The following is a 13,767-nucleotide window of genomic DNA, read 5'->3' on the forward strand; positions in this document are numbered from 1 at the left end:
GATAAGCACATTTAGTGGGACAAGACAGTAAATTTTGAGTGTAATTAAGCTGTAAAACCTTGGGAGGTTAATTAAGTAATGAAATCCACAGATTACAGTTCAAAACAAAACTACCTCTTCTGAGGGAGATATGCTGTAACTACAAAAAAAAAGTATATAGGTGCCTTTTGATAATTACGAAGGAATTCTATAGATAACATGCTCTTGACTGTAGTGTGTGCCATATTGGATCATAATGGCCTCTTCTCGCCCCAGAAAAATTGATAAGGAATACAATTTTACCTAAACATTTTGCAATCTTCCCAAAGAAAACTCTGGCTGAGAATACCTCCCACCATGCAAACAAAACTGGAGGGAGTTTCAAAATAAACCACTCTCCTGCTGCGTTTAACAAATGGTTGGGGCTCTCCTGCCAAGATGAAAACACACAAAAGTAACAGTTCCTTTTTACCACAGCAAACTTCCATAGATTGTCACATACCATTAGTGACATGAACTAAATCTCTCTATCACATCCTTCCCAAAGCTGATCATGGAAAGGAGTTCTCAGAAAATTCACCCAGAACTAGTCTCACCAGTGAGACTAATCCATCTGTTCATTTTAAATTCCTAATTTTTTTTTTGTTAATCCCCTGATTCTGACACTTTGCTCTGAACTCTGAAAGCAGCACAATACACAGAGTTTGTGATGAGGATCCAGCTATGGAAGAGTTCAGAATGGTCAGATTTCCCTGTTAGAGAAAACCAAAAGTATTCCTTGCAGCCAAAAGGGCAAAATTCCTCCTTTTTTCCCTCCTCCATTCCTTATAGTGTAATCAAATCCACCTCCCAACAATCTGGTTCAGGGAGCAAACAGAGCTTTTCCCCCTTCTTCATCAACCCGAAGCCACCAGTTGTCTGCTAGCTCACTTTTCTGAACAAGCTTGCTAGAGAATCAGACAAGTTAGTGGTGCAAGGAAAAGAGTATAAACATACAGCTAGGAGGATATAGTTAAAAAAAAAAAAAACAAAACCCACACTTTTCAACAAGTATTGCTAGATTGCTTAGCTGCATGATGGAATGACACTTGGAATCATAGAGCTTCATCTTCCTAGTAAATACCTAAACACCATAGAAGTAGCATCATTTTTAATTTAGGATTATTAATACACAACACAGAGGCATACAAGATTCAAGTAAAAAATCAGGGATTTGCTTTCTCCATTCTTTTTGAAGAATAACACCTTTGTGCAAATATGTATGCTCACTGTAATTACTTCTGACCAGAAAATGATGTATATTGTTTTAAATATTAATTCATTTTCAGTCATATTAAGTTAGTACAGCAACAGTCATGCTTTATTTGGCACAGGCTTCTGTACAACCAGCAATACATTCAGATCCTGATCTTTACTATGTTCTATAAAAGCAGGTGTCTAACATCTGCCCTTGCATGATGACAATTAAATTGAATTTTATTGCTACATTTTTCTGTTGGTCTGAAATTTTTTATCCACTGACTATCCTCTGACAAGTTCTGTTCCAATACTAATTTTTTTTATTGCTCACACAGTATCAAAAAGTACATCCATGGATGATCTAGTAACAGATAATCTTCTAAGAATCTCTTATTTCCAGCTAAAATTCAGAGACAAACAAGGGAAAAATACTCTAACACAAAAAGGCATTTATTAATGTTATACTTTAATACACCTTATGACTGTTTTCTTACAGATTCTGGTAACAGTGGTCTTTGCAACCACTGGCTGAAGCCACTTGATGACAGAATTCCCAAATCTGTTTGGTCCACGGTTTCACCAGCCAGCTCACACAGAAGCCCTCCACTAGCCAAGAAATAAAAAAGTTTGAGGTTCTGACATCTGAACATCAAGTTACCAGTAGCTGGCTGCACCTCTTTATAACTCAGTGTTTCCCACATCCTTGACCTTTTCCTAAGGCTTTACTGCATCACTAGTTTGAGCACTGTGAAGTATTCCAGATTCCCAGCACATTTCCATTTCCCAACTGCAAGGATTACTTGCCACATCCTGAGATTTTGGTTTCTGTAAAACAGAATCTTTGAAACCCATACAGGCTGTACAAGTATCACATCAGCACTGTGATATTTTCTTTCAGATGCTCTGGTCCTATGGCCAGCTGGAACCCGTATCATACTGCAAGGTATTTCTTCCCTGCTGACCTGTCTTCATTATTAACAAACAAACTTTAGAAAAAACTTTGAGCAGGACTAAGGCAACATTCAAGACATTCATGCTGCAAGACAGGACATGGAGAGAACAAATCCAACAGGGTAGTTTTTGAGCTCATGTTAACTGGCATACATGAAGATTTCATTCTGCAGAGCACCCCAAACCCAGGTTTTCTGGTTAGGTTCTGGACTACCAGTCACACTACATTAGCAATAGAGGAGAGCCCAAACACCATTCAGAGGTTACTGATCCAGCTGCACTCTTCAGTGGGAAGCAATCCTCTGCTGAACAAGAGAAGCAAATTCTTAAACTCTCACAAATGTCACAGCTATCAGTATATTAGAATTTGTTTATAATAACATACCTTTATGTTATTTGCCTGTCTACCTTGCATTCAAACACTAAAAAACCTTGACTGTGATACATGGGTTTTTCATACTTTTAATACACATGGTGCCCTAAAAAGGAATGCAATATGATCAGTAGAAACCATTAGAAGTCTCCTCCCTGGAAGCTTCCACAGAAAAGCAATAGCAACGTATTTACTTAACACTTTACTAACTTTACTAAGGCACCATGTAAATGAAAATTAATGAGCTTTTTCCTTTTTCAAAAACAGTCCCAAACACTGAAAATTCATAACCCATGACATTTGGTCCACACTAAAAACTACTTTTTTATAATTAGAAGCACCTATGGTAACACAGCCACATATTCTGGTATTCTCTAGTTTAAAAAATCTATTTTTTTCTGCCGTATTAAAATAAATATGAATCCAGTGTTCCTTAAAAAAAAAGTTGCCTGAGTATAATTGCTCAGCTCCAACTATGCAACGTCTTCTACTCCTCTGGAGACTTTACAAGCCTTGAAACGTTTTATAAGCCTCATAAATATACTACAAATTCTAGTCTCACTCCTGTAGTAAATTCCACAAGAAAGGAACGGAGGGTTGGTTTTCCAGACATTGACAGCAATTTAGAAGGAGGAAAACAGATGCATCAATGAGTCAATAAACCCTTAATGCTGTTCCAAAACTCCCCTCTCTTCCTCAGCCACTCATCCTCCCACAACAACATTCCTACAGAAGTCATTAGGAAAAGTCTTTCAGGATTGTTCATTAAAAGTGCTGACAATCTTGAAGATCATCAAAACTCTACCCTTTAATTTGCTATTTAAGAATTGTGTCTTGGCAGGCAGAAGAATCAACCTCTCCATAAAAGGTACCATATAAAAGACTCATAAAATAACTTCAAACATATTTTGAGATTAATTTTTAAGTTGTTTTGCGTTTTCATCACCTTTCTATTACCTGACATGTATGTTTATCACTCAGCTGGCAAAGAAGAAGGTCTGCATGGCATATTCTGAAAGACTTAACTAGTATCAGGAAGAGCAGGTTAACATGATACAGCTGTAGGTTTGTTTTCTCTCAAGCATCTGGACCATCTGCCTCTGTCTCCACCATCAAACCAGTAAGGAACTTCTTCCTCTACCCCCAGCCAATTTCTCGCTCGTTTGTACAGTCTCCTATTTGAGATTTTGAGAAAAACCCTCTTCTGGATCTACTTAATACCAAAAAAGAATAACTGCCTCACTTCCTGCAACTGCTCTCCTCCAAGCAGCTTGCCTCCCCCTTACTCCAAGATTGTGACAAGACACCTCAGTTTTCATGATGACGCTGCAAGACAAGAGTGGTGGAAAACCCTAAGTTAGGAGCACTAAAGAGAGTATGACAAAAAACACAACCTCAGCCAACAAAGCAAAAAGCTCGGTGCTGACACATGGACTAACACCTGAATGACTTCAGGCAGCAGAACTCTCTGCATCAGCTGGACTGAGACAAAGTTATTTTTCCCCAGACACCCTGCCATTCTTGTACCTTCATATCACAGCACACAACTGGGGAATAAAACACAGGACTGAAATGCTCACACACTACTACACCATCGTCCCTAAAAATTCCAAATAGCCCAGAGCTACCATGGATTACACAGCTGGAAATATCTCCACTGAAGCTCACACTGCCATTTCTCATAAGTAAAGATGCCCTGCTTAGGGGACGACCCCAGAATTCTAACGGCTCTTATGGAAATATTACAAATCAAGCTATCTGGTTGCAAGAGCTTTTTTTTTTTTTATTTTTTTTCCTCTACTTTATCTCAGCTTCTTTTGATTTATAGGAAAATAACTTCTCAGTGCTATCTTATGGCTCATGTATTTTGTCATGACAAGAAAATATTATTTCTTGCTCTCTCCTTAAAGATTCCTTCAGAGATTGAGAAAGATGGTGTGAGTTCTTGGCACCTCACTCAGGTAGACATTTGCCCAGTTTTTAATACATTTGCTCTTCTCATAAGTTTTCAGTGTCTGAAGAAGGAATATTAAGGAAACCCAAGACTAACTAGGCCCACTCATTCACTAAAAAAGAGCAAAAAAAATCAAGACATGTGGTATCCATGAGAGGAGGACTGTTTAAGATCTCAACTGCAATTCTACTTCACAAATCAGGGGGGAAAAAAAGTAGATTAAGCATTTTAATACTTTTTTACATATTTCATATTTCCCTTTTTTTTTTCCCTTTAAGGTAGCTTTTTAAATTATGTCCAAAGGAAAATACAGATCTGATGTTTAGGTCTGAACCTTTCAAACATGTTCTAGCTCAAGTAGATTTTACACTAACTTGGCTAACATCCTTTTTGCTTACTTGCTGAAAAAAACCCACTAAAATTGCTAGATGTGCATAGTGTAACAAATACACAGATTTATCACTTTCACAAAATAAAAAAACAGAAGTAGCAGCTTACTTTCAGTGGCAAACCATATTTCTATGTAAATTGGAATTACACTGAGACACAGACAGGATATTAAAATAGCTTTATTAAATGAAACTAGATGAGCTGATATAATAGAATAAGTTAACAACTCACTTCAAAACATGACTTAAAAGGACTTAGTTCATAAGAGTAAAAGCATTTGCAATCACACTGAAATTTTAAAAATAGCAAGTCTGATGCTCACTTGTCAAGGAAGGGAGGAATATTCTCCGGCTTTTCACAAGAAATTTCTGAGTACTCTTCACTGAACTACCTGAAGAATACAGCTAGGAAACACTTTGGAATAAAAATCACTAAGAGCTATTTTATTACTTCACTTATGAGAAACAGTGTTCTTCTTTGCAACACAAATAAATATTTGGTGTTTGATCTTGACACCTTGTTTTTATCATTAGTACTTAAAACATAGTTCAAATTTTAATATTTATTTTTAAAGTTATGTAATAACACTTTATATGCCTTGATTTAGAATTTACTTTAAATCTGGAATAATAGCCTTAAAATACATTCTTCCAAAATACCTGTGTTCCAGTACAACTACTTGAGAAGACACCACTATGTTTCCAAGCATGCAATTTTCAAAAGAGACATCTTCACACAGTTATACACATATAGAACTGTGTATTTTTTTTCTCAATCTGCTTTTGAAAACATTCAAAGCACCTACTTAATGCAGAATAATATTTTCACTGTGGGTGGCTTGCAAGAAATTTACCATTTCAAATGAGAAAAATTAAATTTCTGTAACAGTTTTCATTCTTAAGTTTTCTATATATAATCTATTTATATATATATATACGTATAAAACTCACTCCCAATGATGGAATCGCTCCCATCCATCAGCTATGAATCACATGTGCTGTTTTTCATTAATTAAACATAAACATGCATTTGCAGACTGCCTTTGCATGTAGACACACAAGGTAGTTTAGATGCAAGGTAAAAAACCTACTTCTGGATAAATAAAGTCAATGCAAATGAAACATTACATTTAATCACTAATTTTTTCAGACATAAGCGGTCTATCTTAGACTACTTGTATGTTCTTTTATTTGGAAAGGTTGCTTTATCTGTCTAAATAAAGTAATTCCTTACTTACTAGCACAATACAGCCACATGCATTTTAGAAATTAAATGTACCCACACACAAATCTCACAGGTCGAACATTAACAGAGGGCACGTGCTCGAGCGTACACCCTTCCTCCCTGAACACCTGAAGTAATTGCCCACAAACCTTCTAAAATCAATTCCTCCCCAAACCCTGAGATATACATCCCTTCCTAGACTTGGTTACAATTGAGCTCCCACTCCTATGCATCCATCACTCTGTTTCCTGCCAGCTCGGAATACAGAGGGTGCAGACGCACGTGCTGAGCTGTGCGACTGGCCCGGCTGCTGTCCAGGACGTGGCCCCAGCCCTGTTCCAGTACCAAGCCTCCACCTGATACCACCTCTAGCACTTCTTTGATCCTGCATTATTCAGCACTCTGACAAGGAGAAGACTGGACAACAAAAGTGTTTAATGAATGGTGGTATGGAGGGTAGAGGATAAGAAGCAACCACTTTTTTTTTGGCAGGCAAACCAAAACACCTGAGGAATCCCTCTTCAGAACTACTGTGTCTGACTCACCCAACTGAGCCACAAACATTTCCCTCTGGTGTTGGAATATCCAGGGGAGTCATGACACCTCTTCACAGCACTACTTCCTTAAGGGCAGCAGAATCACAAATACTACAATACCAGGAGGGAATGCTGCTTCCCCTCAACTGCTGGATACAACTATATAGCTCAAAGCCTACAAAACACATTCTGTTTAGCAAAAGTAAATATTAATATCAACACATTGGGGCCAGGATTTCAGGTCTGACCTTCCTTTCATTGTAAAACTGTGAAAAAAGGAGGGGGAGGGAGGGTAAGGACACACAGGACAAGGAACCTCCCAGCTCTCTGGTCATAATAGCAAAAGACAGACACTCATATAAAGGAAGAGAACGGCACTGAAACAAGGCTTGGCAACAACACAAGACTTTTTCCCCCACGCCCCGGCTGCTCTGCAGACACCACAGCGCAGCAGAGGAAAGATAAGACCAACTAACAGCACATGCAACAAGTGTTCCATATGTGACAACTGCGTCCTAGCCCAGCTGCAGCCAGCGGAGAAACAGAAGGCCCGATCCAGATAAAGAAATGGAAAGAACAGAAAGTTAATTCCGAGCTCTAACCTGGGTCTGGAGAGGCAACTAAAGAGGTCTAAAGGACTCAGAAGGAACTTCAGCCACCTACTCTTCCTTTGAAACGAACAGCATAGTAATAAAGAGCAATAAAAAGGATAAAAGGCCATTTACCCTTGGTTCACCTCTAGGACAGTATGCCTGTTTCTGAAAACAGAAGATTCCATTAGGATTTGTTCATGTTACTGACCATATCTGCCAACTGTTTGCACCTGAGGCAGGCAGAACCCTGACAGCTTACAGCACCAGACCCGTGACAGAGCAGCGACACAACGCAACTCCTGGGCACGCTGTCCCAGCCCAGCACTCTCCCTCCAAGCACTACACGGGCAGAAGAAGGGAATGCCTGCGTGGCTCCCATCCAAAAGCCCCTGCTCCCAAATCAGAGGAATGCTCAAAGCTCGGTGTAGCAGTGATGGGCAGATCCTTGGGGCAGCAGAGATCCAGTTCAGATTTCAGATACAAAAAAAACCACCCACCCATAAAGTTAAAAACCACCCAGTGCAGAAGCCATAACCGGTGAGTTATGGCACGTCACTACAAGTTATCGGACATTACTCAAGAGGAACACTTGTTTGAATCCTCTCAGAACATATTAAAAGCCAAATCAAACTGAAACTCATCCCTTTATTAAGTTAAACGTATTTGATTTCAAATGAAACAATAAAAGAAAGACAAGGTCCCTTTAACAGGATTAGAGTGGGCTTTATTTGTTGGTGCCTTTAAAAAAAAATATTGATCCCACTATCTTATCAATGACATTAACTCTTCATATTTAAAAAAAAGACAGTATTAAGTTAAAATTACCTTATTTTTAAGGTAAACTCTGAATCTTCTGAAAGATGTTTATATCTGAATTTAGATTATTTGAAAGGCTGATTCTTTTCATTTACCAATATACAACTACTATATTTATTCAAATAAGCATAACCCAAAAATATGCAACATTTCCACCTACTAATAATATACATTATTTCCATTCCATTTCATCTAAAGAGCAGATATTAATGATTTTTTTAAAAGAGAAGTCACATGAACACTCAGCATATATTCACTTTAAGCTAACATTTCCTACAGTCAAAACCTGCCCCTTTCACCAAGAACAGGAAAGTGGAAATAGTGTTCAAAGTCCTGAATTATTATCAGCACTCTCAGCTTCCATTTATCAGGCTCATGTAGCTCTTAGGGTTGAGGAAAAAGTCTTGAAAACACTGACAGAATTAAGTGATTAAATGCTGCTTGTTTGAAATACTCAGTTTTGCAGGCATTACCATTGTATCAGAACCAACGCACTTCAAAGTGTTGCAATGACTTCACCTTCACTATGAAAGGCATATTTATAAAAACAAATTAAGTGCTATTACTGTGCCATTACAATTCATTTTCTGTAGTTCCTAAACACACACAGAGGCTGAAGAATTATTTCTTTTGTTCACAGTAAGTTTTTCTAGCATTAAAAAATGCCATTACATTTCACCAATGAAAACTCTCCTAGTTACAAATCCATGCTTTGCACCTAACTCTTAATACAACTTAGCACTTTTGTGAGTGACACTTGGAGATCACCCACCAAAAGTAACTTATATCACTCTGTCAAAACTCCACCTTCTACCAACTACTAAGAGTGCAGAGCTGCAAGCTGATTTCAGAAAATCATCAACCAGACCAAGAAAAAAAAAAAGCTACTAAAAAACCAAGCAAGTACATTTTATAAATCAGAGGTTATCTTGGTTTGTCTCCAGTTAAATAATGCTAAATTATTTTCCCAAAATGCATTTTCAGTTACTGCACTGAAAATGTGTTCTATCACTAACTAGCTATATTTCTTCAAGTCCTGTTACAGCTGAAAACACAGATGACTTGCTGTTTGTTTCCATAAACATTTAATTCTTCTTTTAAAAGTAAACTAAGGTATCATCTGATGCTTGCATGATGTCTCATTATGAAATTCACTCTAAAAATTCTCTATTATAGGAAGTACCTTTCCTTTTTCACAGCTGCATGTAATTCTTTCCTACCTACAAGCATGCTCTTTGAATCACACCCAAAGCTGAAGTTACTCACACTACTCTTTACTAAAATGTGAGAATAGGTTATGTACACAGGATCTGCTAGTTTAAAACACAAATTAACATCCCACCAAGTTTTAAATGATTCCTCATCTTTAGGGCCAGACTTTCTTCTGTTACCCTTCAATTGTTTAACTCGTGGTCTTATTAAGAAACCACAAACTACAGAGAATACATTACTCAGACAGAGAAGCATCCTAGTGGTTTCAACACACTGGCAAGAACTCTTAAAAAAATCAAGGTGGTTTCAAAACGATCTACAACTGAACTGCAAGTGCTTGCATATCCAGCAGATATATGGCAAGCAGATTAAAGCCAGACAGCTGAACTATTCTGTCCCTACCTCTGTCCTCTCACCCTCCTCAAGGACAGCATATGATCATCTACAAATGAGCCACCACCTAAACCAAGGGTTTTTTTCAGCCTGGCACACAGGCCATGGCCCCATTCAATTCAGTGCTACAACAATATTGTTCTTTTGCATGCCAGTGTTCTACAGCTGACATGGAACAGGTCTGGTTTTAGGAGCTGGCTCAGAAATCCTACCTTCACCATTTAAAATGCACATGAGAGAAAGAAAGAATGTCCCACTGTTTTCTGAAAAAATAAATGAACACAGTTTCAACTAAAATCTGATTATTTCCCTACAACTACTCGAGTTGACAAAACCACTTTTAACTTTTACTGCTTTTAGAGAATTAAAAGTTTGATCATTTCCAGTTGTAGGAAACTGTTGACTCACCATAATTTCAACCCCATTACATTTAAGAACATGTTTCAATAAAAATGCCTATTCAGTAATTTTCACACTTCATTCTGCAGTTTTCTGTATGAGCTGTAAAGCTTTCAATTGCTTGGTCAAACCTAGATGGTAAAACCTTAATTCTGAAGAGCCATCCAAAGACCACAGTTGATAAAGATTGCAAAGTATTGTGAAAAGAAAGGAGAACAGCTTCTCAACTTAAACATGTTCCCATGGTTAAACTGTGTGATTTCAAGTGGCACACCCAGAAACTTGTACATTTTTTTAATATACCTTTCCATACTGCCAACTTCTTAAAACTGAAGAGAATTACCAACATAAAATGCAGTAATTAGATCCATGGAAAGAGTCCACCGTCAGAACACACCAGATTTGTTCGCTCCAATAATACTTCATTTTCAACAGCTCCAAGATGTAGAGGAACACAAGAACAAGTTTGCTGTTATTCTGTTTAACAAGACTCCTTAGAAGCTCCCACCTCTGCAAAGCACATGTGTCTGATTAAAGATACCTGTCCATCAAGATCTAGTGTCTTCTGCTTAAACATTAAAGAAGTTACCCCTCTGTGCTGAGCAAGAGAAAGGCTGGGGAGTTACTGATTGGCTGAACCAGACCCCTTCAGGTCACCTGTGCTCCTCCTTCCTCTCAGGTCTCACCAAAACCTGAGAGCATCTGCTCTTACTACTGACCAGGGGAGCACCTCAGCACGGGGAGCCAGCACTCTCAAAGGACTCTAAGGAGGCTCAAAAGGACTCACCAACTCTAGAGTCAGCTATCACCAGCACCCTCTCTAATCTTAATACTTCCGACCAATCCACGGAAGGCAGTAAAACACCCCCTTCTTGGGTCTGTTACAGACTTTTGGAGGATGATGAAGTTGAATGCCAAGATGGAACAGCAAGCACACAGCTCCTGCTTCCTGTCTCTGAAACTTGGGAACTTCAAGTATTGTCTTCACACGCAGTTGGAAAAGAAAATGGGATCAACACAAAGACTCTCTGCTAGAACGCAAAGGCTTTGCTCTAGGAACAAGAGGCAATACCCGCAACTCTGGCGGGACGACAGACAGACAGACCACATCTCGCTCTGGAGGACAGCGACTTCAAGGCAACCCTGATGACCCACCCGCTACCCCCGGGAGCTTCCCACCTGTTCGCTCACAGACTGACCTCCTCCATGCGGCTCCCAGCACCCCGAGAAGCCCTCCACAGGGATAAAATCTCCCCTCCTGTAACACCAATTCCAAGCCCACTCTTCCTCCTATCCCGGAGCCCTCCACCGAGCGGCGGCTCTACAGCGCTTCGTTTTCCACGCTAACCCCCAGCTTCTTCCCTCAGCTTCCTCCCTCCTTTCAAAGCCAGCCCGCGCTCCTTGCACACACGCAAGGGACGCAAACAGAAATAATAGTAATGATAACAAAACACGAGTAGCAAAACCCACGAACAACAAGATGCAGCCCCACAACTTACCACCCAAGTCAGTCCCCCGCTGCCGCCGCCGCCGCCTCCTCCTCCTCCTCCTCCAGACTTTGCCATTTTCTGCCCGTCTCTCCTCAGCCGAGGCGAGGGCGCTCGGAGGCGGCCGGGAGGGCCGGCACCGACACCGCGCCTGGGGCCGCTCCGCGCCCGCCCTTCGCGCCCGCCCTTCGCGCCTCTCCCGCCCTCACCGGCGCCCCGGCCCCGAGGAAGGGCGGCCGACGGGCCCGCACAAAGCGCCCCTTCCGCCGGCGGGGAGGCAGCGAGAGGGAGGGAAGGAGGGAGGGCCCGGCCGGGCCTGCGTCTCTCGCTAGTTTAAAGGGACGACGGGCCGGTCCCTTCGCCTCACGGCGGCAGCGGCGGCAACAACAGCCACCGCTATCGCCGCCGTAGCGCTGCTGCCTCCCGCCCTCCTCCTCACCCCCGGGCCGTCCCCCCCCCGCAGCCACAAAGGCCCGGAAAACAGATTAATAATAAAAAAATCTCCCCCTCCCTCCCTCGTTCACTCCCTCGCTTCCCGCCCCTCGCGCGCGCGCGTTCCCGCGCAGACCCCGCGCTCCCCGCACACACGCACACCCGGGGGCTGGCCCGGCCCCCTCCTTCTTCCCCTCCTCTTTCCACCCTGCGTCCCGGCGCCCGGAGCCGCTCCCCCGCCGTCGCCTCCTCCCCTCCTCTCCCCACACAACCCCCGAAGCGCTGCCGCCGCCGGGACACCGCGCGTAGACAATAAAAAACCGCGCCCGCCCCGCTCGGCGTCCGCGCCGCGGCCGCTTCTCCCCGCGCAGCCGGCCCGGGCCTCTTCTCCCCCCGCGCCTTGTGCCCGCCAATCACGGGCCGGCCCGCCAATCGCGCGCTGGAGGCGGGAAGGCTGCGCGGCGCGCCGGCCAATGCGAGAAGCCAGAAGGAGAGGCGCGTGTGGCGTCACCGAGGGTGGCAACAGGGCGCGAACGGTCCGCAAGGGGGCGCTGCCGCGCGCGGGGGGCGGCGCGAGGGGCGGCGGAGCGGCTGGATCGGGATAGGGATGGGGATCGGGATAGAGACCTCGGCGAAGCAGCGCCTAGCTGCCGGGTCAGCGACAGGCTCCCTCCGTCCATCTTCCCGCCCTGCGACAGCGGGCTGGGAGACGCCTCCCTTTGCCGTGACCACACAGGGGCAGTGGTGCGGGGACTGGCAGAGCACTGCTGTCCCGTTTCCCTGCTGTTCCAGGTGGATGATGCTAGGATGCGCGGGCGGAGAAGAGGTGATGCGGTAGGTGGGCAGGGTGTTCGGGGGTACGGCGGGCAGCTGCCCCCTTTCCGCCAGCCCCGCCACTGGTCCCTGCAATTGCCACCGCTGCGACCTGCGGCGGTAGCAGCAGGCTGGAAGTCCCAGCACTCCAGGCAGGAGTGTTTACAATCCACTGCCCTCTTCTGGGCTCTGGGGACCGGCCCGAGGAGCTCTTTGACTCGGACAGCTCACAGACCTTTAGCCTACGTTTGAGCATCACCGTGTGAAGTCCTCAAACAGGGTCACACAGCACAGCACTCCGTTCTGAAAGAGCACGCAACCCTGTGTAGTATACCCTATTCGCCGTTTGGAAATAAACGCTACGAAAAAAACATCTACTTCCTAGGTCTAACCGGTGTGTGTACAAAGCCCAAAATTCATGTCATTTTAGGTATCAGCACAAAAAATATGTACAGTTTTACATACTGCGCACCAAATATATATATATACTTATACGTATATAACCATAAATATTATAACCAGATTTTGTGACAATGCTTCAGCACACAGCTTCTCAATTAGCAATTTTCATTCTGCTGTGTGAAATGCAAAGGACCTACCTAGTCCAGCCTGTTCCACTCCTTGAATTATTAAGAATGTAAAGTCTCAAAAGGAGGGATTAGTAGGAGCACTGCATCTGAACTAGCAGGCAAATCAGAGAACCATTTCAAAGGAAGAGCAATAATTTAAAGGTCTTTCCATTTGCAAAACGCTTTTCCTAAGGAGTAAAGGGATTGGAAATGGAGCAGCCACTTTTGAGGAGTCAGTAGTAATGTTCAATTATGCCTCAAGGGAAGGATCAGAAGAATTTCTAGTAAATATTGCTTATTTAGCATAATTTTACTCTGCCAGTTTCTAAGGAAGCTATTAAACTAATATCTAAGTGCTGCATAGGGATTATGGAAAATAATGGCATCTGCCTAGAAGGGACAGTAAG

General features: G+C 42.5%; 1 protein-coding gene across 4 annotated transcripts in view; it reads right to left on the reverse strand.

Annotated features, from left to right (window-relative positions):
* The window catches only part of TOP2B (DNA topoisomerase II beta), a 61,728-nt gene extending 49,375 nt beyond the window's left edge, over window positions 1–12,353 (reverse strand). For all 4 annotated transcript variants that reach the window (XM_041411506.1, XM_041411504.1, XM_041411505.1 and 1 more), the window contains exon 1: window positions 11,559–12,353. In XM_041411506.1, the coding sequence (XP_041267440.1) occupies window positions 11,559–11,624 (66 nt within the window). In that variant the 5' untranslated portion in view covers window positions 11,625–12,353. The remainder of the gene's footprint in view (window positions 1–11,558) is intronic.
* Between the last annotated feature and the right edge of the window lie 1,414 nt (window positions 12,354–13,767).

The sequence above is a fragment of the Onychostruthus taczanowskii genome, unplaced genomic scaffold (assembly GCF_017590055.1).
Source record: "Onychostruthus taczanowskii isolate IOZ18803 unplaced genomic scaffold, ASM1759005v1 scaffold36, whole genome shotgun sequence".
Classification (NCBI taxonomy): domain Eukaryota; kingdom Metazoa; phylum Chordata; class Aves; order Passeriformes; family Passeridae; genus Onychostruthus; species Onychostruthus taczanowskii.